Source organism: Syngnathus scovelli, chromosome 17 (genome assembly GCF_024217435.2).
Source record: "Syngnathus scovelli strain Florida chromosome 17, RoL_Ssco_1.2, whole genome shotgun sequence".
NCBI classification, from domain to species: Eukaryota; Metazoa; Chordata; class Actinopteri; order Syngnathiformes; family Syngnathidae; genus Syngnathus; species Syngnathus scovelli.
The window spans coordinates 6,213,511-6,239,482 of record NC_090863.1 but is presented as its reverse complement, the minus strand read 5'-3'; the positions used below and the strand labels follow the sequence as shown (position 1 = coordinate 6,239,482).

At 44.3% G+C, this 25,972-nt stretch overlaps 6 protein-coding genes across 11 annotated transcripts; 3 read left to right on the top strand and 3 right to left on the bottom strand.

Moving 5' to 3' along the window:
* The first annotated feature begins 535 nt into the window (after nt 1–535).
* Nucleotides 536–4,714, top strand: efcab14 (EF-hand calcium binding domain 14). Of its 3 annotated transcripts, none has more exons than XM_049748012.2 (9): nt 536–1,247; nt 1,685–1,833; nt 1,934–2,079; nt 2,186–2,284; nt 2,373–2,483; nt 2,674–2,826; nt 2,934–3,018; nt 3,112–3,240; nt 3,372–4,714. In XM_049748012.2, exons 1-9 carry the CDS (start codon nt 1,072–1,074, stop codon nt 3,542–3,544), a joined length of 1,221 nt encoding a protein of 406 aa, XP_049603969.1. In that variant the 5' UTR covers nt 536–1,071; the 3' UTR covers nt 3,545–4,714. The 3 variants fall into 3 exon arrangements, with proteins under 3 accessions (XP_049603969.1, XP_049603966.1, XP_049603967.1); XM_049748009.2 differs by having other exon boundaries at nt 2,916–3,018; XM_049748010.2 differs by having other exon boundaries at nt 2,674–2,838.
* Nucleotides 4,715–4,751: 37 nt separating this feature from the next.
* znf830 (zinc finger protein 830) lies at nt 4,752–8,013 on the bottom strand. 2 transcript variants are annotated; one of them, XM_049748013.2, is made up of 2 exons: nt 7,864–8,013; nt 4,752–5,841 (listed from the first exon to the last, which is right to left on the bottom strand). In XM_049748013.2, the coding sequence occupies exon 2, from the start codon at nt 5,838–5,840 to the stop codon at nt 4,830–4,832; it is 1,011 nt and encodes a 336-aa protein (XP_049603970.1). In that variant the 5' UTR covers nt 5,841; nt 7,864–8,013; the 3' UTR covers nt 4,752–4,829. The 2 variants fall into 2 exon arrangements, with proteins under 2 accessions (XP_049603970.1, XP_049603971.1); XM_049748014.2 differs by having other exon boundaries at nt 4,752–5,861; nt 7,864–8,006.
* LOC125985298 (ankyrin repeat domain-containing protein 13C) lies at nt 6,642–11,706 on the top strand. Its single transcript, XM_049747996.1, has 13 exons — nt 6,642–7,187; nt 8,093–8,134; nt 8,374–8,478; nt 8,986–9,071; nt 9,141–9,186; nt 9,262–9,328; nt 9,436–9,580; nt 9,653–9,784; nt 9,858–10,019; nt 10,085–10,164; nt 10,236–10,334; nt 10,423–10,523; nt 10,599–11,706. Exons 1-13 carry the CDS (start codon nt 6,839–6,841, stop codon nt 10,727–10,729), a joined length of 1,545 nt encoding a protein of 514 aa, XP_049603953.1. The 5' UTR covers nt 6,642–6,838; the 3' UTR covers nt 10,730–11,706.
* A 147-nt stretch (nt 11,707–11,853) lies between these two features.
* On the bottom strand, nt 11,854–17,581 carry LOC125985299 (serine/arginine-rich splicing factor 11). 3 transcript variants are annotated; one of them, XM_049747998.2, is made up of 12 exons: nt 17,280–17,581; nt 16,628–16,761; nt 14,079–14,194; nt 13,934–14,014; nt 13,674–13,711; nt 13,465–13,598; nt 13,313–13,382; nt 13,109–13,228; nt 12,865–12,957; nt 12,699–12,782; nt 12,439–12,619; nt 11,854–12,363 (listed from the first exon to the last, which is right to left on the bottom strand). In XM_049747998.2, exons 1-12 carry the CDS (start codon nt 17,399–17,401, stop codon nt 12,157–12,159), a joined length of 1,380 nt encoding a protein of 459 aa, XP_049603955.1. In that variant the 5' UTR covers nt 17,402–17,581; the 3' UTR covers nt 11,854–12,156. The 3 variants fall into 3 exon arrangements, with proteins under 3 accessions (XP_049603955.1, XP_049603956.1, XP_049603957.1); XM_049747999.2 differs by having other exon boundaries at nt 12,865–12,954; XM_049748000.2 differs by lacking the exons at nt 16,628–16,761; nt 17,280–17,581 and adding an exon at nt 14,396–16,533.
* A 371-nt stretch (nt 17,582–17,952) lies between these two features.
* On the top strand, nt 17,953–23,181 carry rpe65a (retinoid isomerohydrolase RPE65 a). Its single transcript, XM_049747995.2, has 13 exons — nt 17,953–19,424; nt 19,522–19,604; nt 19,695–19,845; nt 20,061–20,168; nt 20,241–20,382; nt 20,461–20,608; nt 20,798–21,012; nt 21,084–21,223; nt 21,292–21,421; nt 21,518–21,632; nt 21,698–21,792; nt 21,864–21,975; nt 22,524–23,181. The coding sequence occupies exons 1-13, from the start codon at nt 19,414–19,416 to the stop codon at nt 22,667–22,669; spliced, it is 1,596 nt and encodes a 531-aa protein (XP_049603952.1). The 5' UTR covers nt 17,953–19,413; the 3' UTR covers nt 22,670–23,181.
* A 489-nt stretch (nt 23,182–23,670) lies between these two features.
* LOC125985306 (RING finger protein 11-like) lies at nt 23,671–25,763 on the bottom strand. The gene is made up of 3 exons (XM_049748016.2): nt 25,148–25,763; nt 24,637–24,806; nt 23,671–24,518 (listed from the first exon to the last, which is right to left on the bottom strand). Exons 1-3 carry the CDS (start codon nt 25,268–25,270, stop codon nt 24,347–24,349), a joined length of 465 nt encoding a protein of 154 aa, XP_049603973.1. The 5' UTR covers nt 25,271–25,763; the 3' UTR covers nt 23,671–24,346.
* Between the last annotated feature and the right edge of the window lie 209 nt (nt 25,764–25,972).

Genomic DNA, 25,972 nt, shown 5'->3' with positions numbered 1-25,972 from the left:
CATGTCTCAAACTGAGACTCTAAGGAGCATTCAGTGGCTTTTGTGTGTTGAATTTCATACCAGGCGACTATTATTAGTAATTCACTGCAGTAGTTTTGCAAAAGGGGGGGACACGGGGGGTTATAAAGGAATATATTTTTCCCAGGGAGAAAGCAGGCCAGTGGGTGTGCAATTCTCATGAAAAACAGCTAAAGGCCACATGGACGCTTGCCTTCACTCTGTCCAAGAGTCTCGCTGGGCCATTCTAACAACCTGCTGCAGCCACATGGCAGCAAAAAGTCAGTAAATATTAAGAAAATGTTTTTTTTTTACAGTATGTTCCTTCAGGCCTGCATGGTCACCCTTTTTCACAAATTGGGTCGGGCCACAGATTTACATTTATGGTTAATAAGTCGCCCTTTGATGAATAATCACAACGGTTCTGGCGTAATATTAAATTAAAAAAATATATTTAGTGTGCGTGTATTTGTGAAATGCTGCATAGAGGTGGGCGGGGCTCCAGCGATACACAGGAAGTTGGAGTCTGTCACTCCACCAATCAGATGTGATCTAACTGGGACGTCAAAACTAAATAATAATATACTGTACAATGCAGCAAGGCCCACCGACGCCTCGAAAATAAGTGTCAATTTCAGGCGTGTTACGTTTAGTATGGCGTTTTTATTATCACACGTCCTTCATCGTTAGCTCTGGAAAAAAATACTCGTCACGGGCGCGAGTCACTTTGAATCGCGACGTTAGCCACTTGTAGCATTAGCAAGGTGTCAAATGCAGACGCGTTAGCCATCCGTTGGATTTAATACGAGCGCTCGCATTTCAATTTGTTTTTGTGTTGGAGGGGTTTACTAAGATTATGGTTATGTTACTAGATTAATTATAATAACGTGGTAGTTGTCTGACATACAGTAACCGGTGTCGCCCGGTGTTTTTATTTCTCTCGGCTTCTTGCCCTAATTAAAACTCTGGCGTTAGCTTAGCTTCCACCGTCGGTCAGTCAGCAAACTGGACAAAACGTTGGATTTAGTAGGCTTTAAGTCGAGCTCGGCGGGCTCGCTGACCCCTCAGAAGAAAATGAAGAAGAGGAAGGAGCTTAACGCCCTCATCGGACTCGGGGACAGTAAGAGAAAGAAGACGAAGAAGGGCTCAGGTCACCGGCTCCTTCGAACCGAGCCTCCAGATTCGGAGTCAGATTTTAGTTCGGGGGACGACGAGTTCAATGAGATGAGCAGCGGAGCGAGCTTCAGCAAGTGAGTGTTCACGTTGTGGCCCCCCAAAAAAACCTGGACCACACAAACACTGCTGTAGAACTTTGTGTAAACAATCCTCCTAAGTCACCAGCAAATTAGCACTTGACAGCAATTTGCCTAATGAATATTGTTACTGAAAGTATTTTCCAAAACTTAATTCTGAATAAAATAAGAGTAAATCAACCAAGATGGGGGGAAAAAATGCGCCTTTGAGAATGATTTTTTTGTGGCTTCCGTACTTCAACATGCATCCCCTATTGTTTTGAGAATGACGTCAAGTTTTTGGAAAATTCCTTTGTGTACATTACATAATTGTGGTTTGTACTCATTGTTCACTACAATGGGGTGCTCGTACTTTGTAAGTTATGGAACCGTGTAATTAAATGTCTGAAAATATTTTTTGGGTGTCTAACATTGCCGCTTTTGTCTGCTCACAGGCGAAGTTACAGTCAATGCTGCTCTGTGTGCTACCCTTTGATTCTCTTCATCATTCTGGCCGCTTGCGTCATGGCCTGCGCTGGCCTCATATGGATGCAGATTGCCTTGAAGGAAGATCTGGACTTAATGAAAGAAAAACTGCACAACAGTAAGCTCCGCTGTCACGCAGCTGTTTTTGTCTTGTTGTAGCCGTGAAGAACTCTGAACCCTTTTGACGTTGCTGTGATTGATTTTTTTGTTTTTTTTAGTGGAATCCACCCAAAAGGCATCTTCAAGTGAAATAGCAAAATTAAGTGAGGAACTAAAAAACAAGGAAAGGAAGCTTGATGACATTGAGAATGGCGACAAAGGGTTGAGCAAACTGTGGTTCAACCTTACAGACATCAATAGAAAGGTTAGTTGCCATCTTTACGTTGTCCAACTAGATGTAAGTAGGGTTGCACATGCAAAAAAAATGAATTCATCCTTTAAAAAAAATGTCAATGCCTTCCCTCATGCAGATCACCTCGCTGGACTCTGCTGTAAACCACTTGAAGGCCAATTTAAAATCGGCCTCCGATTTAATCAGCCTGCCCACTACAGTGGAAGAACTTCAAAAGGTAAAAAATGTGGAGTTTGAAAAAAAACTATATATATTTTTTTATTTCCTCATTCTTTTTTCACTTAAGTTTTTCTGTTGGATTCCAGAGCGTGGCCACAATCGGAAGCACGCTAACAAGCGTTCAGCACGACGTGACAACGATGCAGTCCGCGCTCGAAACTCGGAAGAATTCAGCCAACGGGATGAAAGCAACAATGGTAAACTTGTTCGCTCGAGTTTGGTCTAAAATGCTAAAAACCTTGCTCAAGCTTAGATTTAGATCTTAAGACCCAAATTAGGACCGATGTTCCTTCTCGAGTGATTTTGGTTCTGGTGACATTTTCCGAACCTCGCAAGTTGTACGAAAATGGAGGTATAGTAAGAATATCTGCGTCTTTGTGGTAACAGGACATAAGTGAACTGAAGAAAGTGGTGAGCGAGGCCAACCAGACGGAGGCCAAACACCACATATGGAGCGACGAGCAGATCCACGTGCTCCTGTCTACCGTCGCTGAGCTCCAGCGTAGAGTGTCGGCGTTGGAGAGCGGCCCCAAACAAAACGTGAGCTTTGAGGTGTTTGCTCAGATTCTTTTTTTTTTAATTATTTTTTGGAGTGGGGGGGTAATTTGTTCACATCAACAAAACGCAAGTGTTCTTTTTGTCTCCAGTTGAAAGACGTCGACTTTCAGCTCTCTAACAGCAGCAGGCCTCAAACGACTGAGAAGACGCCCGAAACCCAAACGTCGTTACCAGGTGCCGCATTGTGACTGGGGGATAAACCTACTCACTGCTTTCTACTTTCTACTTTTGTTACAATGATCAATTTTTTTTTTTTCATTTTGGTAGACGACTCCACGCTAAGTCCTGACGCACAGGCAAGCAGACAGCCACGCTTCCTCTCCCCGGATCGCTCCAAGAGAAATAGCGACGTCAAATGCCAAAAGAGGCGCTTGCTCCCTGGAGTCACCTTGAAAGGTATGTAAATCAACCACGGTACTTCTATCAAAACAAGCATTGCCAAGATGAAGCCATCTTGTTACGATAACGCCCAAAAAAACCTCAAAACTGACTTTTTTTTTTTTACTGTACTTGTTTTCGTGTGCAAGGCCTGACTGAAATGTTAGCAGATACCAGCGGCAATGCGTCGGGCCTGACGTACGAAGAGCTGTGGAGCAAACTGGGGCCGTCGACTCCCAAGGCTCGTGCGCTCAGGTGCTTCGACAGCAACGGCGACCAGAGGTACTCCCCGACGGAGCTACGAGCTGCTTTTGGGCTGTGAGCGAGTGAGCCACGCACGGCGGCCGACGCTATTGAAGGAAGCCCGGCAGGGTTCTGTTGGACACTCGATGGAATTGCTGCACTTTTTTTTACGTGCAAACCGATTGTCACCTTCCATTTACGACCTCGGCTCCTGACCCAAAACTTGCGCTCATCTACAGAATGTTCTCAAGTCTTCACTGACAACACATGGAAGTTTTTGCTGCATAAATGTCCCACACCTTCCTTCACGCTTCCAACCCGTACAAACAAGTGTGAAATGTATTTATAAACTTTTTAATGACTGTTTACAAACTTGACTACTAGAAGAAGATCCTTCCAACCTGTCCCCGCCATTTAATTAACCTGATCCTAATCCCGGTCAGTTAGTATAGTTAATGTATTCAAATCACTTAAGCATATTGTTGTTTTTTTTCATCTTTATTTTAACTCAAGATTTGAAGGGCTATGTTCACCTGGATACGCTAAGAATTGATGTAGCAATAATATGAGGCATAGCATGCAGTCGAGCAGGGGTGGGCAACCTGCAGCACGTGGGCCAACAACAGATTAGCCAGGAATACTCAGAAGAAACAATTCTTTCATCATTGTATCGGAATTTATTAAGGATGGCCCACAGATGAATTAATTAAATAGGAGAACGGTGTCCCACCCCTTATTTAGATGCACCATGTGTAACAGGTAGTACAAGCACTGAAGAAAAAAAAAACTTGTTTTAGGGGCAGTCTAATGTATTTATGGAATTGTTCCTAAAATGGCCATTCTGTTAAAAAAAAAAAAAAAAATCATTTTATTCAGGGTATTGGATGACTTATTTTACAATTCTGATCTTAATACTTGTGTATTTTAAGTTGTGCTTTCCAAGTTGCTTATAATGTAATGTGCACATTTATTTATGACAAAGTTAGAATTGTCTACGACACTGAGGTTGTTTCAGACAATTTGCTGGGAATGCTGGGCCACTATCAAAAGTTTTGGTGCCCATCAGGGGTGGGGAACAGTCAGCCAAAAACACATTTAAACTCATAAATGCTCACAATGTAATTAACATTTGTTTGATTGTATATTTTATTTATGGAGAGGACTGGTTCCCCATCCCTGATTTAAAAGCTGCTATTAGGAGTTTTGATCAATGTTTTTGCGTGTGAGCATCAATAAATGGTTAAATGATTTTATGATTGTGGTATTTGAGTTCAAAGACCATTAGCTCCCATTTTGTTATCTTTAATATCAACATTCTATACAAGTACAATAACTTCAGTCAGTTGCAAAAATGTATTCATGAATCATGCCAGTGCCCCTTTGGCCCTCCAGTCCTGGGACAAAAGTCCAAGCAGTTCTTCTTCATTCTCTTCCTCCCCATCCTCCATGCTGGCTTCCGTCTCCATGGGTTCCTCCTTCCTGGGCCGAGACCTCTTCAACACGTCCCTCTTGTCCCTCAGCATTTCCACCCTCTTGTAACACTCGATCTGCTCGTCGATCTCATCAATCTGTCGCTCGAGGCGGCCCTCCTCGTCGTCCTCTGCCACGATTGCCTCCGACTTGGTGTTCACCTGCCGTATCTCCTTCTGGAACTCTTCCCACTCTTTGTCCATGTGGTCCTTAGGCGCGTCCACGTTGCGCACCTTCGCATCACGCACCGGGTCATCAAAGAAGCCCTCGGGCAGCACCTCGCCCGAGTTGTCCTTCTTCTCAGTGCTTTTCTCTGGTGCTTGGGGCTTGACGATGGAGCCAGAGTGGGAGACGGTAGGAGTTGACGGGATGGCGCTGTCGAAGAAGTCTGCTGGTAATCCGTCGTGTACTGGAGGCTGAGGGCTGGCGGGGGTCATCCCTGCTTCCTCAGTCTCCTTTTCATCATCATCATCATAGATTCCAGGTAGCAGACTAACACCTGCAGGCTTCTTGACAGAACCTGGTTCCTCACAGAAATCTGTAGGTACTGCAACGTCGGACTGACCCACACCCGGCGCTTGTTTGGCCTTTTTCCCGTTGATTTCCTTGTCTTCATCCGTCACTTTTCTCTTCACCGGTTGACTTTGAGTAGTTTGTTTTCCCTCTTTGAGCTCGCTCACCTTTTCCTTATGCTGTTTCCCAAGAACATGAGCGGGCCACAGAAGCTCAGACTTCACTTGCGTGTTGCACACAACGCAGCTCAAGTGACCCAAGCTGTTGTACTTGGCAAAGGGAGACTCGACGCGCTTCTTATCGGAACTTTGCCTTTGCTTCTCCCTCATCAAGCGCCGGAGTTCCTCTTGATGAACAACTTTCTTCCCTTTATCCTTCTTTGCAGCGGCCATTCTGGCGAAAACACAACAAGGCTGCTCGAGTTACCTCGATGAGCGGAAACGATCACGGCGCGTAAAGATGACGTCATGAAGACTTGCGTTCTCTGTGGATCTCGCGATAGTAGCTTGAGCTTATTGAATTCTCGCGTCTGTTTTATTTTTGCTGCAAAACGCATTGAATCTCAACCGGTTTGATAAATAATATGCTTCCGCAAAATGAATGGAAGAGACTGTAATTATGGATGAGTCTTAGCCCAGTTTGGTTTTGCTGGGTGTGCCGTTGAATATTAAATACTTGTGAGATTTTATCGCCGCGCCCACCGTACGACATTTATAACTGCGGTCAAGCCACCCTCCACTCAAAAAGACGAACCCAGGCGCCTTCAATTTATTTCATACTAGGCATTACGGTAATAAGCCGGCGACAAATGGCGAAAACCACTTCTAAATAAAAGTCCACTGAAAAAGGCATATTGTCGCACGTGATTTAAAAAAAATAAAATAAAACTTTTAGCCATCACAATACTAGACCAGTTCAGAAGGACACAAAATCACCACAAGTCCCATTGAAATCTGATACTGAATTTCAATAAGCCACTGAAAAAAGGCCTGTTATTACCACTTATTAATTATTTTTTCCCCAGACCTGCATTACCTTAGACCAGCTTCAAGTCACTACCTCAATATATATTTTTTAATGTTTTTTTTTTGTTTGTTTTTAATCAGCTGCGATGACAGTCTAACGCTGCCTTTTTCAGGGGACTTTTATTTAGAAAGTGCCTTTCGCCACTTGTCAGCGGTTTATTACCGTAATGCCTAGTGTGAGGAAAATTAGGGGCGGCTGGCTTGTCTTGGTCTGTTCGAGTGGAAGCTTCCTTGACCGCAGTGGGAAAATTCCTAAATTGTTTTTGTTGTTTTTTTTTAGTCATATTTCGACTAGTTTTCGTTGATTAGTAATGCCAACGAGTGTCGTTAGCTAGTATCTAGGTGACTTGAGGTCTTTTGCCACTATGACAGGTGAAACGATACGCGCCGCCCGCAAGGAGCATTACAAAGGCAACAAAAATGCACAAGCCGTCGACTCGTTCGATGAGACTTCCAACGGGACCGGTCACCATTTTAAATCCAACAAGGCTTTCCTGAAATCGGCCAAACCGTCGTCACTGCACCAGCACCAGCAGCAGCATCTGAATGCAAACAACCTGAACAGCAACGCGTCTATCGTCAACGACGACAATAAAAATCCGATCATCATCACCAACGATGATTTCCCGGTGCACGAGTGCGTGTTCAAAGGGGACGTGAGACGGCTCTCCTCCCTCATCAGGACCCATAGCATTTCTCAGAAAGACGTGCACGGTAAGAACAATGGTATTCGGCCATTGTTTTCATCCTCTCCGCATGACAAATTAATGTATGATGCAGAAGAGTAATAAAAAATTCCGTCAAATCACACCATTCTACTCTTTCCACATTTCTCCAACCCATTAAAAAAATAATTGGAACGATTTTCCATATCCCCAAATTCCTACTTCCGCAGCAATTCTGTTCCCTACAAAAATATTTCTCAATGAACATTCCCAACTTGAAAAGGCTATTCAGGATATCCCGCAGGCAGACAATTTGATAACATTTTAAATAACTGTAAATACGTACACAAGACCACAGCCTAAATAAATGCACCATGTGAAACCTAATCCATCTTCATTAAATTTTAAATTGTAAAATCAAAATGGCGATTGGAACATGTTTGTCAAGTTATCTTTTTATAATACTGAAATTGCAGGCCAAAATATACCACAAAATCAATCTTAACTATTTAATATGAATGAATTTATAATCTAAAACATTGGTTAAATTGTGTTAGTGACATTTACCCAAATTACAATTCGCGTAGCATTCAAAACAGTGACACAAACATTTTAAGTTAAAACCATACTACATTTAAATTTTTCAAGTTAGCCCACGCGCGCCCCAAGTAGCGCTCACACAAACAATTGATTTGAACTTCAAGAATTTCTGATTAGCATCTTACCGTCTGCCTCTTTGGTGTTTGTAGACAAGGTTATTTTGCGTGTGCGTTGGAGTTTACACGCGGAGGGTGCGCGGCCATTTTCCCTGCCGCTGTCGCCACCTTGATTTTAATTGCATCCACCTGTGTTTTTCCGGTCTCGCAGATTTTCGGCCATTTTTGTAGTCCTTTTTTGTAGTCTTTTTTTCACTGCACTTATCAGTTTATCTTATCAGTATTATCTTTCTTTTAGGTAATACACCTCTCCATCTTGCTGTTATGCTCGGCCACAAAGGTAGGATGATTACAATCTGTTGTTCAAGAATAAAGTAACTTGAACACAAAAAAGGAATGCAAATAAACACAGTCTGTTTTAGGGGGTAAACTATTTTAAAATGTTTTTCCAAATCTACAAGCACTTTTTTAGGCCACATTATAACATTATGAGCAATTGTGAAATTAAAAAATAATCACTTTAATGTTCTGTTGGAACAGACATATAGGTCAATATTGATCCTGTTTATTATTTTTTAGAATGTGCCCTTCTTCTTCTGGCCCACAATGCACCAGTAAAGATGAAGAATGCACAGGGTTGGAGCCCTCTGGCAGAAGCCATCAGCTACGGTGATAGACAGATGAGTAAGTATATGGCCTCCCTATTTGAGAACGGAAGAGCATTGCTTTTCCGTGCGTGTTAGTTGGTGGATTTGATCTGAGCATTTATGATCCTGTTTTGGAGGGTGGCCTGAATGACGGCTTAGTGTCGACAAGCTTTCCGTATGAACGCCATTTGGAACTCTCTGTTCATTCTGTGAATCTTGTGCAAGCCATTAAAGATAGAAAAGTCCAGCGTGAATAATTGAAAAGTAGCCTGCACGGGGGCGCTTCGCATGGGCCTGACCCCGCCTTCGTTATTACTCGCGTACCACTGAAGCCGAAAAAGTCAATAGAAGGTTGTGTGATTCGAAACAAACAGCGGATTTATCCTCCATCATCACGTGGAGCCGCTGCAAAGTGCCTTGTCGGCATGTTACCGTCGTCCGCTGCATCTGTAAAGCTGAACACACTCGAATTTCGAATGAGCTCTCTTCTCCGACATCCTGCGCGTCTCACCATCTTAATTCATTCTGGCTTTCTGTCCCGCAGTCACGGCAATACTGCGCAAATTAAAGCAGCAATCCAGGGAGAGCGTGGAGGACAAAAGGCCAAAATTACTCAAAGCCCTTCGGGAGGTGAGCATGTCAAATATCACTTGAATTTTTTTTTTTACACCCCTCATCCACAAATCTGGAATCTTGCAGCTGGGTGACTTTTATCTGGAGCTGCATTGGGATTTTCAAAGCTGGGGTGAGTCTTTGTGTCAGTGTTGGGAAAGTGATGTGAATATCGTTAAGACTTATCGGGATCATTTCTCCACCGCAGTGCCTCTGTTGTCTCGGATGCTCCCCTCTGATACTTGTAAAATCTACAAGCAGGGCATCAATATCAGGTATTGCATACGTTGGGGTCATAAATGTCAATACCTTCAATCACAATTTAAATGTATTTAATTCATACCTCAATGTTGTCAAACAAGCGTGCGCTCTCCCTCGGCAGGCTGGACACCACCCTCATCGACTTCATCGACATGAAGTGTCAGCGAGGAGACCTCAGTTTCATCTTCAATGGCGCGGCGCCGCCCTCGCAGTCCTTTGTGGTGTTGGACAACGAAGCCAGAGTGTACCAAAGAATACACCACGAGGTCAGACGCTCTTCACCTGCAGAAGCAGCGGAAGCAGCATTTGATGCTCGCAGTTGTGCCTGCACTTTAAAGGAGTCTGAGATGGAGACGGAGGAGGAGGTGGACATCTTGATGAGCAGCGACGTCTACTCGGCCACCTTGTCCACTAAGTCCATCACCTTCTCACGCACGCAGAGTGGCTGGCTCTTCAGGGAGGACAAAACTGTAAGAAAAAATGTTGGCATGTTATGAGGATTTTTTTTGGTGCCATTGTGAATGACATAGCGCTTTGACGCAGGAGCGGGTTGGCAACTTCCTAGCGGACTTCTACGCCGTCAACGGTCTGGTGCTGGAGTCCAGGAAGAGGCGCGAGCACCTGAGTGAAGAGGACATCCTCAGGAACAAAGCCATCATGGAGAGTCTCAGCAAAGGCGGCAGCATCAGCGAGCATAACTTTGAGGTGAATGAGGAGGGGGGGGGGGGGTGATACTTGGAAATTAAAAGACCAACTTTTTTTTCCCACAGTCTGTGAGGAGGCAGTCCCTCTCAGCGCCGGCCCCCAACACCATTTCCTGGGAAGAATACATCACGGCAGAACATGGAATGTAAGTATTGGACTTTTTTTTTTTTGTACGAGTGAGCCAATGTTGTGATGGTCTCCTCCTCGTCGGCGCAGGCCTCCTCATGTGGGCAGAGAGCTGGTGTGCAAGGAGAACAAAAAGCATTTCAAAGCCACCGTAGCCATGAGCCAGGACTTCCCTCTGGGCATCGAATCGTAAGTACACGTAGCGTGAGGTTTTAACCAAAGAAAAAAACTTTGCTAAGCACGAATGAAACAAAAAAATGTGATTCTGTCGTTTCAGTCTACTGAACGTGCTGGAGGTGGTTGCTCCCTTCAAGCACTTCAACAAACTACGGGAGTTCGTCCAGTTGAAACTGCCGCCCGGCTTTCCCGTCAAACTCGGTGCGTCACCTTGTTCTTCCAGCAATCCCCCTCCTCCTCGCTAACAGCCCCCCCACCCACTCGGGTTTTCCGCAGATATCCCCGTGTTCCCGACCATCACGGCCACCGTCACCTTCCAGGAGTTCCACCATGACCATTTTGAGGGCTCATTCTTTGTTATCCCCTCCGACTTTAAAGAAGACCCCAGCCGCTTTCCGGACCTTTGACCGCCTGCAAACGCAACACTTTATTTCAAATACATACAGACAAGCATACTGTATTTCTCAAAATGGCAGCAGAGTGACAGATCTTTATAGAGGGAGGATAATACTCAAGATTATGTCGAGGGAGCTTAAAATGAATGAAAAAAAATTTAACATTCAGCTCAGAGTTGGTTTATGTGCTGCTGTTTTGGTCAGCAAAAATGTTCACATAGGTTTATTCTTTAATGAACACAAATACTTATTACACCTGTTTTTTTTCCTGATAGAGAAAAAGTGAGGTGTTAAGTGAACAGGCAGACTTGAGGAAATCTGCTTTCTATGTTATGAAGGGGAGCCAGTTAATGGGCAGCCATTTTGTTGCTGGATCCAAAGCAATGCGTTCATGCTGCTATTCTTAAAGGACTCACTATATTCTCATTTATTTTAAGTGTCCTAAGTCCTGACACTGTCTTGTAAATAGTTTTGTCTCCTCGGCAAACAAAATACGTTATCGGTTATATTATATCTTTAAGCTTAATTATGCATTTGTGCATATATGTACTGTACGTATATGTCTCTCTACTCATGGAATTCAAGTGTGTAGCAATACATTGACGATACGCAAGAATGTTTTAAAAAAATGACCTCCAAAAGGTGTTCATTTTCCACATTCAGGTTAGCTCACGTTTACCTCCTACTCCTTGCCCGGCCGTCTTTTCCATTGTTGTCTCAAAAGATTGTAGCACGTGCGGGACTTTTCAGGTTTATTGTCGTTGGCGTCGAGCTCCACTGTTGATGGTACAGTTAAGTCTGTCACCCCTTCAAACTCCTTTCAGTGCTGACGGGAGCTTTTTGGTTCTTACTCTTTTGTATCAACTAAGCTGTGAAGTTACTGGCACTCATATTTGCTTCGCAAAGCACCAGCGTCACATTTCACTTGTCATAAACGTCACCTATGAAAGCCTGTTTAAGATGTCCTATTAAATATGAAAATGTGCACATATCTGACTGCTTTATTCATTACACTTTTCCAATCTGTTTTGCACATTATTGATGTCATCCATGGTCCGAGCTGTGGGTCTTATTGTACATGAGGTCATAGGCCAACAGAGGGCGCCATTCCAAAGAAAACATACTACACAGCACCATTTACCAAACGGTTTTTTTATTTATATAAAAGAAATCCTTAATAAAAGAAACATTTCCAAATAACGAGACGCTAACATGGACAAGGGAGAGCCTACCAAAATGAATGCGTTAAGTGTAGCGTTACGTGAGAAGAAAAGCAACCACTTCCAACTTGGACTTCCAGTTTAAATGTGACAAGCATCGATGCGCTAGTGTGACGGGTGGAATGGGAAGCAAATAACGACGGGGAAAATCTTTTCTACTTCTTTGAATCACAATTCACATTCGGATGACCGAGTGGGACGGAGCAGGAGACGGCACACTTAGTCACTCACGTCCATGTCATCCTCGTGAGCCTCGGCATTGTCGTTATCGTCATCGTCGTCGTCACCGTTGGCTTGTCTCGAGTCGCCATTGCCGTCGACGAACTGAGGCTGGTAGTCTGAGTCTGAGTAGTCGGACGCCTTCCTCTCCTGACGCTCCTTCTCGCTGTCGTAGCCTTGCTCCTCTTCGTCGTAATCCCTCGTGATCTGAAATCACACATGGGATTGAATCGTGTTTTAGGGCTTATTATTTTTTTTATGCTGTTTGTTCTTTGCTTTTACCTTGGTGTCTCCCTTTTCTCCTACGTCAGACTTCCTTTCCCTGTCCCTATCCTTCTCTCTGTCCTTGTCCTTGTCCCTGCTCTTCTTCTTCTTACTGGTGGATCTTTCCCTCTCTTCTCGGCCTCGGTCTTTTTCGCTGCGGCGCTCTCGCTCCTTGTCACGCTTCTTTTCCTTCTTGTGTCTGCGGTACACAAAAAGGCCACTCGTTTTCCATCCTTCAAACAAAAGTGCGGATGTTTATCCCGCCCCCTTTTGCTAACCTGCGAGGAGACGGGGATCTGGAGCTCCTCCTCTTGGGCGACTTTTTAGGGGAGCGACTGGCGCTGCGACTGCGTCTGCGTCTCCTTCGCCGGGAGAAGAGCAAAGACAAACAGTTGTAAGCATGGCTCTTCCATTCAAAGGGTTAGCCAACGTCCCGCCACTCACCGGCTCACGCTGCGTGACCTCCGAGTGGTGCTGTAACTCTTGGGCGGCGTCTTGGACCTCCTCCTTGCTGCTTCTTCCTTCTTACGATCTCTGCTGGGAACGTGATGTGTTAGCGCACTTACAGGTATAAACGTACAACAATGTGGAGCGACACAGTCTGCTAAAATGCAAATCAACTTTAACTTCAAACAACTTCAGAAGGAAAATTCTGTGGTCTGATGAAACAAAACTTGAATTCTTCTACCTGGATCGTGTCCTGGAGCGCCTGCCTCTTTCTCTGGAGCGGCTACGCCTCCTACGAGGGCTTTTGGAGCGTCGCCTGCTTCTAGAGACCGAGCGTCGTCTAGACCTGCTGCCGCTTCGCCTGCAACATTTGCAGCATTAACAATCTGATCAACATTAAAAAAAATTAAAAAGCCTTCCATTTCCTGTGTTTCACACGACGCACCTGCGCCTGGACCTGGATCGGGAGCGCCTCCTCCTGGACCTGGACCGAGAACGCTTCTTCCGGCTCTCATCTTGCGGAGGCGACACCAGATCAATGTGAGAAAATGCCCAGCGATTTCACTCAGTGAAGACAAAAAACAATGGTCGACTCACTTCCGGGTTCTATGGCGGCAGAAATGAGCGACTGCGCCTCTCGCACCCTCTTCATGGCTTCCTCCATTTCCTTGTTGGCGGCATCTGCTTTGAGGCCGGCGCTCAGGTTGAAGCCAGCGGCCAGTGGGTTGAGTCTAAGCCACAACGCGCGTTAGTTCGGGCGGGAAAACACGAGACATCACACTCTTGATACTTTTCTGTGCACTTACTGAGGATCCGCCATGAGCTTCAGCAGCTGGTCAGCAGTCTGCCAATAAATTACGACATGCGAAAGATTAGGATTGAGTGCGCGCAAACCACAGTAGTGAGCAGTAAGAGCGAGCCTGATCTTCCAGTAATGCCAAAACATCATCTTTCATTTGCTTGAAGAAAACGTCAAAGACTCAAAATTGAAAATGATAAAGAATTCTGTCAATGTGTGAAAATTATATCATGAAGCTACTAAGGCAAAAATGGATGTTGAACCCACCTGAGGATTCATGTTGGGTCCCGGAAATCCGAACGCAGCCATGGCATCCATGTTTAGACCGGCAAACGGGTTTCCTCCCATCTGAGCAGAGAAGACAACGTTGAGTGCAAGGGGTTGCAGCAAAAGAGAAAATTTGGCATCTTACAGTGGGGTTGGGCATGGGGTTGGGCGTGGGGAGAAGTCCTCCTCCGGGCAGGATCCCCGCCACGGCATTGGCCGGCGCCAGCAGCGACAACGCTTTGGCCTCGTCCGGGATGGATCCTGAAGAGAACACAGGGCGGTGTCAGGACGGGAAGCGGCGTCTACGCGCGCCTCAAGCATGTCCAAGAAAAGTGGCTTCACACTGAGAGCTTTTTACCTTCCAAGGCTGTGCAGACTTGAATACAATGATTGCAGTGACACAAACTAATGCTGGCAATACAATCACACTAAGTCCAATGAACACTGCCAAGAATGTATCACCTGAACGTGTTTGCTAAGTCATGAACCAAACGTGAGCAAGCCCAGCTCTTCTCCAATGGGCAGTGAGTTTTCATTTAGACGGTTTACTCAAACAAGCGACTCACTCACGGCGCCTTCGCTACTAAAAAGCACACACAGAGAAAAAAATCGGAGATACAAACAACAGAGAGAATTTTAGGGCGGTTGGCAAGAAGTCTTGACACAATGTCTCCATAAATAAATAAATGAAAAAAAAAATCACAGTGAAATATCACATGACAGCTTCAACCTGCTGTAACATTCTAGTTTGCTTACCTGTCTTTGCATTTTTTTTTTTTAACAATCAACTACTCAAGGGAAAAATAGTCATTTTTTTAAAACTTTTTTTTTGATGGTCTTGCATTAAGCAGCACAACAATTGAACAAACACACACACACACCCGTGTGATGAGGAACCTATACCATTTCAAAATAAAACAATAATAAAACAAACGATGTAATATTAACAAGAACCAGTGCACTCCCTAAAGCTAACACAAGGGGGTCTCAGTGTGCCACTAAGTTAAAAATTTAGATTGTTCTGAGCGTTAAGCAAGTTTGGAGACAGTCACAGGTTCTCAGTGCGGTCTTCACAGAGGATAAAGAATATAGGCCTGTGAGTGCCACCAATCTACTCGTGTTGCTTAAATGTTATGCAACACTGAAACACCAATTGGTTAGCCTTTCCCATTTTGCATGGTTTGCTTAGCATTAACCGTTTTGATTTACAGCAAAGGCCTTAAAGTAATACACGTGTTGCATATTTAGCTTGACAGTAAATCCACTTCCCGCCAAATCGATGCTTGTTGTGAAGTGCGTCGAGTTCCCCGCCACCACAAAACACAGAAAAAGAACCAACCAATTATATTGGAGGAAACTTGTAAGTTAGGTCTCAGTTGAATCCCAAGGCCCCTCTGTCCATAACCCTGAAATGTTACATCATCTAAAAATCTGCATGCTGGTCTTCGAAAAAGCACGACAAACGTGGCACATCGCGAGGCCATCTTTACAACTAAGGCTTCGGCCATGATTCTCTGGCCTGCAACTCTTACTTTTGACTTGAAATGCACGATTCCCCCGCCCACCACCGCCTTATTGCTCTAAAACCCTTAACAGATCTTGTGGACGCACACACGACAACATGTAAACAAAACGAGCACACTGGAGAGAGGGGGAGAGAGAGAGAGAGCGAGAGAAAGAGGGGGGGAGAGAAAATGGCCGCAGGAGACAAATTAAGTCGGGTGGTATTTTCTGCAGGAGCGTTTCAGCCTGCGGGACTGGCTGAGCCAGGGAAAAACAACTGTAAAACACAACAACAAAAAGAAGACCACTGTTAAATGTCACACAGTGTAGCAACATCCAGTGAGTCATGTCGACGGCCGCCTCTGATGCAGACTCTTACGCAACAACTACGGATGCTCACATTAAACCTGTTCTGCATAGCAAGTGTACAGCGGAAGCATCTATATTTAAAACTAATTATGGAGGGTGTTTTTTTTGGCACTCACACATTCAGAATTATTTTGGAAGCGTCCAATACATGTACTAATGTCTACACTTTGATACGCCACGGGAGGACTTTTTGTCTTACGTTATGGTCATCTTCGGGCCATCATAACAAGAAAAAAAAAAAAAAGCCTTGCAAAAAGAAAGTTAAACTAGAATTAAGCTGTACATTTTGAGAAAACGAGTACAAATGAAGCAATTCGGTAACCTTGTATATTAATTGGTGCTTCACTCTAAAGCACCTAGGAGAGATGGGGGTTAATTTAAGACGAGAAAGTGGAGAGAGAGAAGGAGAGACAACAGAGGACAAAATAAGAGGGGTGGGGCTTGAATGCATCCTGGCCTTTTGCAAATGTTTACAGTCCCCTGTTGGCGGGCAGAGGACCACTTTCAGCCATCAACCAGGGGGCTGCTTTTGACTTCTTCACTACAAATCCACACACACACTCGCACACACACACAGGCACACACAAATGACAGAGAGAAGTTTAACAGAGGATAGTCCGGTATGAGGGGAGAACTTAAATGCATATGATTGAATTCAAAAACCCACAGTTTGAAATTAGTCAGCCCAGTTCCCATTCAAATTTTGGTATACTGCTAAAGAGAACTACATTGGTACAGTACACCAAAATGTCAAAAACACACTCGTGATTACCAAATGAGTCGATTTTTGATTATTTCGCGGGTTTTCGCCAGGACACAAACCTTCGGCAAACGGGACCACGATCAGTGCTCGGTCGACAAAAACAGTGTTGGTTAGATGTTGGGACACGCCAACAGACTCGGGCTCCTGGAACTTCACAAAACACACACGTGACGTCACTGGCATAGGGGAATCACTGTTGAAGAGAGGGAAAAGAGTCAATTCAAGCAAATGGGAGTTCAGCCATTGCGTCTGCAGCGCTTTGAAATCAAAGACTTCAAAGTTGAGTTCGCCTTGTTTCCGACGGAATCGCTAAAAAAAGCACTTGACGTGCACTCACTTTTTGGACATGAGGTTAAAAAAACGAAAGTTTAATTCACACAATGCATGTATGCTTCACTCCGACCTTGAGATGCACTTTATAGACACAAATTTGTTTGCAGGTTAGTTTCACAGCCAAAGATTAAAGCCAAAATATTCTGATAACTACTACACAGTAATCTCTGGAATTCTAATGGCCTAAAAACGATAAAAACAATGGGTTTTTGAACGCAACATTTGGCGGCGTTAGCTAGCCAGGCTTCACATGTCGTGTTAGCGGGCTAGGCCTTTGTGCCGCGATTCGATATAACCATCACAGTAAAATAAGCAAATAACTACAAAAGGAAATCCCCAATAAAATTAAGCAATCAATCTGTCGTTTTTTTCACTCACTCTGGTGGAAATAACTTGAGCTCTTCGATGGTTCCCAGGAAGCCAAAAAGAGTTCTCATCTGCTCCGACGTTGTGCTCGGCGACACGTTCGTCACCTGGACTACCTTGGTAGTGTAACTCATCTTTACCACTTAATAAGTAACACTACCGTCAAATATTTGGATTTAGTCACTCTTAAAGTGACCGTAAGTTGACTCAAATAGCGATCTAAATAGATTTTCGCCGGTTGGGTGCTAACTGGTAAAACAACAGACTACCACCATTTCGCGGCCATGTTGGGGGATTATATGATGCGTTCCAGTTCGGGTGGGAAATCGGAAATGAGAAATTACCAAACGGAAACACAATTTGGAACACCCCCTACTGGACTGCTGTGTTCGACTATGGTGGAAAGTTTTTTCACAAAGGACTCTGAAACCGAGAACGTCCATATATAAGTGACTAACGTCAGGTTGCGTATTTATATGTGCCCGATTAGATAACCACGACGTCTTTACTGTCCACGTTGATACGAAAAAGCTTTTACGTGTGTGTATTTCATATACAAATTTCACGACCTTACTGTTTCAAAATACTGTAATCGAAAAAAAAACCCACTTTATAAAATACCAGTATTTTTTCGACAACTATGATGGGACGTGACAATTTCCTTGAATTTCGGGGTTCCTGAATGCGCCACCAATACGCGTGTGATCAACTCGAAAATGGAGGACGATTTTCACATGCAAACGCATGTCGTACTGTCTTCGATGGAAAGTCGTTATAATTCGATACATCTCGTTTCAGTACCAACTCTGTTTTTATTATCTTTGACAGCTCATCGTGTAATACACGGGCAAAATCTAAAAAGAAAAAAAAAAAGGTCAATTACTTATTTGAAATGTTACAGCGACACATGGGTTTTACGTCAGGTTAAATCGATTTACGACTTCTTTGAAGCATCTAAACCTACACATAAAACTAAGCATACAAAGGAATTGAAAGTCTGTTCATAATTCTTACGTGATTTAAAACAGTTTTTCATCAAAGGCTTAAATAAATAATGCAATTCTCGACACGAATGTTAATGTTCCGTGAACGTCACCTACAAATAAGTTCCAGCAGAGGTCGCCAGTACTGCTTGCGCGTCACATTGGCTTCGTCCATGCCCATGTACTCAGTGCATCAACCGTTAACAAATAAATCAATGTAAAAACGATTCCCCTCAATCATACATATTAATTGTAATCTATAGTACCCTTAAGGGGACATGGAGGAAAAGTTACATATTGTTTTCAATTGAAATGAAGTGCGTCATCCAAATAAATGCACCCGTTTCATTCAGATTATTGTATTCTTAAATTGTAAACTTCTGCTTAAATTTCAAGAGTGTGGAATGAATATTTTAATTTGTCATAAAAGGCCTCAAAAAAGTAGTGTAGCTCAATGCCTCGTCACTCATGACCCCCCCCCCCCATCGGTATAAACAATGGAGTGTTTGTTTAACGTAATCCCCCATACACCTGGATTAGAACTGCACAGAGGAAAAATACAGTAAAACATTTTACATCTAAGAACATCAGGCCCAGTTGAAATTTTTACTTTCAGGCTTGAGCTCCAGGGGTTTCTGTGGGACTTGAGAGTGGAAAAACAAATAAGTTGTAATTTTATGCAAAAATTATGGAAACCTTGGGAGTCCAATACATTTGAGATAAGATAGTCGAATATTCAAGAAAAAAAAGTGTACCTAATATGGTAGCTTGCCTTGATTGTGGCAAGGGGGAGTATAGCATACTTTGCATGACTGAGCAGACATTAAATGTAAAGGTCAACCTTTGGGCAAGAAAAAAAAAAAAAAGCCTCCATTGCGAAATATTCCTAATTATGAATGTTTTTTGGTCACAAATCCGGCTTCACGCGGGGCCTGCAATTGAGACATCTAGCACGGGATATTTCACGACACAATAGGATTCTTGTTCACGCTTTAACGTGATTGGCCACAAACAAAGCAGGGTAGGAGTGGAAAAAAAAAACGATTGAAAACACAGCTTACGAGGGGGCACTTGATGGATAAATAGCTCCAGTCAGGCCAGGGAGCGCAAAGTTATACTTCAACAATTTGCTTTGATTTGTTTCACCAGCACAGAGGCGAGTCATGGTCAGCAGGTCAGTTCAAATTGGAGTAGATTCTTTTTTTTTTTTTTTTTTGCTTGTTGTTTCCTGCAAATAATTGAAATGAATCAATTTAACTTAAACCGACCAGATTTGAACACCCGGCCGGCAGCTACAAGAAGATCTTCGAGACATGCGAGGAGCTTGCCGAGCCTCTTCCGGCAACAGTCATAGGTTTCTTTTAGCACTTTTTTTTTTTTCAATTATTATTATTATGACAAAGCACTTGGGCGCCTATTTTGTGTGTTTGCTTTCTTTCACCAGGAAGGATTCCTTCCTTTCTGAGGGGGAGTCTTCTGCGTTTGGGTCCGGGTCTTTTCGAGGTAGGAGATGAGCCCTTCTATCACCTCTTTGATGGACAGGCGCTCATGCACAAGTTCGACTTCAAGAACGGACAAGTTACCTACTATCGCAAGTACGATGCCCGGAAAGATTATCATTCATTGGATTAAAACTCACTTTCACTGTCAAAACTATTTCTTCTATGGTTATCATCACAAATCTAGAAAAGATTGATAAGAGGAGATTGACACGTCTCATTTTCTTAACATTGTCACATCCACTTAAATAAATTATACAAAAGTTGTAGTTTGACCGATTAATTGAATTAACATGACTTCATGTTTGCAGATTCATCAAAACCGACGCCTACGTGCGGGCCATCACGGAGAAGCGTGTGGTGATCACCGAATTTGGCACGTTCGCTTATCCCGATCCCTGCAAAAACATCTTCTCCAGGTATGGAGGCCACACTTTTGTGGTTTCTCCCTCAACGTTGCACGCTGAATGTGTGTAAAACCTGCGGCGTAGGTTTTTCTCTTACTTCAAGGGCGTGGAGGTGACCGACAACTGCCTGGTCAACGTCTACCCGGTGGGCGAAGACTTTTACGCCGTCACCGAAACCAACTACATCACCAAAGTGGACCCCGACACTCTGGACACACTGAAGAAGGTGTGCAGTGTGGCGCTGAGGAAACAAATACAGCAAAACCTCTTGTTGAAATCGAACCGCTCGACTATCATCCCACAGGTGGACATGTGCAACTACGTCAACATCAACGGCGTGACGGCGCACCCCCACATCGAGAGGGACGGCACCGTCTACAACATCGGCAACTGCATGGGCAAAGGAGCCACGTTGGCCTACAATATTGTCAGGATTCCGCCCACGCAAAAAGGTTTGCGTTCATAAAAGTTTCGTGGATGAAGTATGGTGCTCTGGCCCCCTCTAGTGGCACACGAATGAATCGCTGCCCAAATACACAAAGTTCTATACTTTCTATCCATCCAAACTGCTGATTGCGTTTAATTAAAATTTTTATTTTTAAGCTTTTTATTTTTTTGCAATACTTTTGTCCAAATCGCAGACAAGTCGGACCCCATCGAGAAGTCCAGGGTGGTGGTGCAGTTCCCCAGCGCCGAGAGGTTCAAGCCGGCCTACGTGCACAGCTTCGGCATGTCGGAAAACTACTTTGTATTTGTGGAGACGCCGATCAAGATCAACCTGCTCAAGTTCTTGAGCGCTTGGAGCATCCGAGGCTCCAACTACATGGACTGCTTCGAGTCCAACGAGAGCCAAGGGGTACGTTCAAACATACAAGTGATACAATTTGGAATTCTCGAGACTAAAAATAATGGCAATTTGCGTTGTAGACGTTGTTCCACATCGCCAGGAAGAATCCGGGGGAGTACATCGACCACAAGTTCAAAGGGGCGGCCATCGGCATGTTCCACCACATCAACACCTACGAGGACGACGGCTTCATCGTGTTCGACCTGTGCGCGTGGAAGGGGTGAGTCGCACAAACGTCGACTTCACTTTGACACCGTCGTCACGCTCGCCGTTTACCGTGCGCGTCAGCTTCGAGTTTGTCTACAACTACCTGTGGCTGGCCAACCTGAGGGCCAACTGGGAAGAGGTGAAGAAGGCAGCCATGATCGCGCCGCAACCGGAAGTCCGCAGATACGTCATTCCCTTGGACGTCCACAAGGTCAGTCACGCCGAGGCCTTCTCTTGCCCTGAAACACAAGAAACTTAATTTTGTTGCTGAGCAGCGTCACATGGTGTGTGAACTGACTCGATACAGGAGGAGCAAGGGAAGAACTTGGTGAGCTTGCCTTACACCACAGCCACGGCTGTCATGCACGCTGATGGGACCATCTGGCTGGAGCCCGAGGTGCTCTTCTCCGGACCTCGTCAGGGTAAAAGAGCGTATTTCCCCACTTGTGACGAATACCGCAATTCAAACAATTCATTTTGCTTGCAGCGTTGGAGTTCCCACAAATCAACTACGAAAAGTACGCAGGGAAGAACTACACGTACGCCTACGGCCTGGGTCTCAACCACTTCATACCAGACAGGGTGCGACTTTGGCTCGCTGACAAAATGACGCGCTCGCACACGCTGGCTTCATTTTGGATTTTGTCTCTTAGATCTGCAAGTTGAACGTGAAGACCAAGGAGACCTGGACTTGGCAGGAACCGGACTCGTATCCCTCCGAGCCCCTTTTTGTGCAGACCCCTGACGGTGTGGACGAAGATGATGGTACGGACGCTCAGCTTGAATGTTAGGTTCATGTACGACTCAAAAATTTCCACAGCTATGAATGCGAATGTGTAAATTAGCTGGGATAGACTCCAGTGCACCCAAATTAATCAAACAATAATCGAGTTTAGTCATCCTGATTTCAATAGTCAGGATTGTTTTTTTTCCATAATTGCCCAACTCTCCTCATTACCTGAATTGGGACAAGGACAGATGGAAGAATATCTAGTGATCCACTTTGGTATGATGGTTATTTGTTTTTTTTCTGATTTCTAAAGCCTCATAATCAGAAACAATCTGTCATACTATCGCCACACTTTTTATATAATCAATATCCTTAACGGTTTTAACTTGTAAGTATAAAAAGAAGCTTTACTCACCCGAACGAGGCGATGTAGAAAGGAGTGGTGACCGAGCGTCTCTTCACATAAGAACCTCGTCATACAAGCAGAAAAAGATATTCAGATATGACATAAAAGTCAGCAACTTTACATGCGAGTTGAACTTTTAAAAAGCCAAATAAAAGGCCAACCCGGCGTTGTGTCCAGGCGTGCTGCTGACCATCGTGGTGGCCCCCGGCTCGCAGAGACCAGGGTACCTCCTCATCCTCAACGCCAAGGACCTGTCGGAGATCGCCCGGGCCGAGGTGGAGTGCACCATCCCTGTCACCTTCCACGGCATGTACAAGGCCTGAAGGTCCACATTTTGGGGCTCACGCAAAATAAAAGTGCTCTCTGGATACACGTGTTTTTTTTTTTTATTATTTGAGGAGAACATTGTGCCAGTAGGATATTCTTCCCGTCGAGTCAGGAGTCCATAAACCGACATTGTCGGGATACTTGTGGAGATTATATTCGTCACCATAGAAATGGGAATTATTTGTAGTGTACTAAAGACGGATTTATTATGCAACCCGGATCTCAAGAGTGCCTCCGTGTTACGGTAGAGAAAATCTGATTAAATGCATCAATTTCTAATCCGAGGGGGGGCTGGTGTAGCAATTGAGACAGACGGGAGGTCCTTGAATGCAACAAGGGAGTAAAATTACACAAATTGATGTGCTCCTTTCGATTGTTAAGAAATCATACTAAAGAAGGTCTTTGCATATTTATTGTATTTTTTTCCGTTACACACGAGGGCTGGTTTGCCCTTGTTCCAACAAACCAACACAAACATTAAAAATAAAAACAAGGTTACAGGAAACAATGCTCACACTAGTTTTAAAAACACCGCGAGGGGGGGGGGGGGGTGATGCAAGCTCTATTCTTGTAACTCACAGAATTTGGGTTTGCACAGAGGTTTGTGCAGTGAAACGTCCCTCTGTCTCCATTATATGCTGAATGCAACAACAAAAAAATCATTAAGAACAAGAAAATGTCATCATGCTACCACCACGGTAACCTGCTGCAACCAAAACAAAAAATGATCTCATGATATTCCATCTTGTAACAGCTGATTAAGTGGACGAAAGCAAACTTCTTTCCGTACACTAATGAGGGTGAAAAAAGTAAGTGTTGATAGTGCAAGGTTATAATAAGGTCTACATATATTAATATATTATTATTTTACATATTGTTCTAAAGTGCAAATCAGTGGATTGGATGAAACATGTGCAAGCATATTGCAATCCACCTGAGCCCTTTACATTGGCTGACCTCATGATGGCATATGTTGTTGTTGGTTTTTTTTGGGGGGGGGGGGGGGGGTAACATTCCAACAATATTGCAGCCCATATTGCTGAAGTTGCTGTGTTCACATCACACGAAAATCATCTTTGACTCAAAATTGCCAAATGCATCTGAAGGACATTAAGTACCTTGGTAGGTACTGCTCTTTTGGTTAGCAACAGAGTCCAAATGCACAGTGGACTCTTTAATGTCTGTGTGCGCGTGAATGTTTTTTTTTTTTTTTTTTTTTTTTTAAGAGGGGCATCTTAATAGGGACTATTTGATGAAATATCGCCGCTTTACATAACGTGTATATTTTAATGACATACATAAACACCGCACGCACACACACGAGCCAATCAGAATGCATAAATATATAAAGTAAAGCGTGACTGCGCTGAGACATTAGGCAATTGCTGCTAAGGGGTGGAGATCTAGTAACATATTTTAAGATTTTGGGTGAATAATTTAATAGTCAGGTGACCAATGAGGCCGGCTCAAGTGGTCACACAAACACACATCTGTGCTACAGTTTTGTCGTTCTTAGCGACGCGTGTGTGTGTGTGTGTTTGGTGGGGGGCTTATTTGAAAATCATCTTTCTCATAGTGCAAGACGACAGCCAACCTTTCTTGTCGTCGTTTTTAAGCTCCACTCACTGTTGTCGCACATGAGGAGAGCTGACAAAGGAGGGAGGAGGCGGGCGTCAGTTAGTCTCGTAGGTGGAGAGCAGGGCGGCGTCGACGGGTTCCATGCAGGACGGGCAGGTGAAGGACCTCATGAGCCAGTCGTCTATGCAGTCCATGTGGTAGATGTGCATGCACGGCAGGAACCGCACCGGGTCGCCATACACAAAATCCAGCATGCAGATCACGCACCTGTACAGACCCCCCGCCCCAAAAAAAAGTCAACCGTCTCTTGCCTGCGAGTATTCTGTCCTGTGTGGACGCTAACGTTATTGAACTAGCAAACACATCAGCATGAAGTCATACTTACTCTCGGATCTTTTTCTCTGAGCCATCTTTTCCGCCGTCGTACACGCCCTTGGGCAAGTGCTGGATCAGTCCGATGCGCTGAGCGATGCGAATCTGCTCGTCCTCTGTCAGCTGCGTTGCCAGACGGGCCTGGCTGGGCGTGGGGTGGTACATGGGCATATGCGCCTGCTCCTGATGGAGCACACACACACACAAATATTTTCCAGAGCAGGTTTTCACTTTTGCCTCAGTGAGAGCCAAGTTTTGGTGACGCACATACGTGTTGACATTCTTGAAAAGTCAGTCACGTGGTGAAAGTGACTGCAAAAAAAGTTGCATGTTGACTACACAATAATGGAGGCAATGTTATGACAATGTTTTCCAGTCATCCATGTTCGATAGCACTGCTCCTGAGTCTTCAATGAACTAAATATGCAGTTTTGGATAACAATGACCCACGACTAGTTATTTTGAGCAACCTTTGTCTTGCTGCTCTTATATGATTCAAGTCCGAGTTCAGTTACGTCGCTCACCTGGTAGGGCGGAGGCGGCTCCAGGTCTGGATCCGTCCCGTCCCCGAAGCTCGCCCTGTCTGACTGCGTCTCATGAAGCAGTGAGATGTCGTCCGACGTGGGTGACTTCAAGCAGTTGCCCATTTTGTACCCCTTTTTGTCTTTGTGTCGGAGATGTCAAATTAAATAAATGATACAACCGACGCCCACGGTGATCTTATATTTAGGTTAGGTTACACACACACACATAAAACAAGGATTCACTGTAAAGACGGCATGTTTCCTGTCACTTTTTAGCAAAGCCTTCTCAGTTTTAGCTCATTTTCTTTCAACGCCAAAACTCTGCGTTGAAGCCAAAAACAAAGAACTCCTGCTAGCGGTTAGCCAGCTAGCTTTGTCCACCAGCTGGGCGACTTCCTCGATCAGCGCCGCTCATTTTCTCGCTCCTACGGAATGTTGTACACAACGAATAACCACGACGGAGCCGACGGTTCAACTAAACCCTCTCGAGCACCTACAACGGCGACATGCTCGTGTTTTATCCTCCACGAGTAACATTAAAATAGTTTTCAAGCTATCCTGACTCGCTCGACAGTGACATGCTAAGTGTCGTTTGGATATGACGTCAGTGCATAACTCTCTACGCTCATTGGCTAGTTTCACCAGATCCAAAACAATGAGAAAATCCCTTTATGCATACGTCATTGACAAACAATAACAATACATGTATTTCAACTTTTGGAAAAAAAATTCAACTACTAAGTATGTATACACGTCACTGGTCCCAAAAATGCACATGGCATGTGCATACGAATAAGTAATATTTTATCTATTTATTGCTGATCG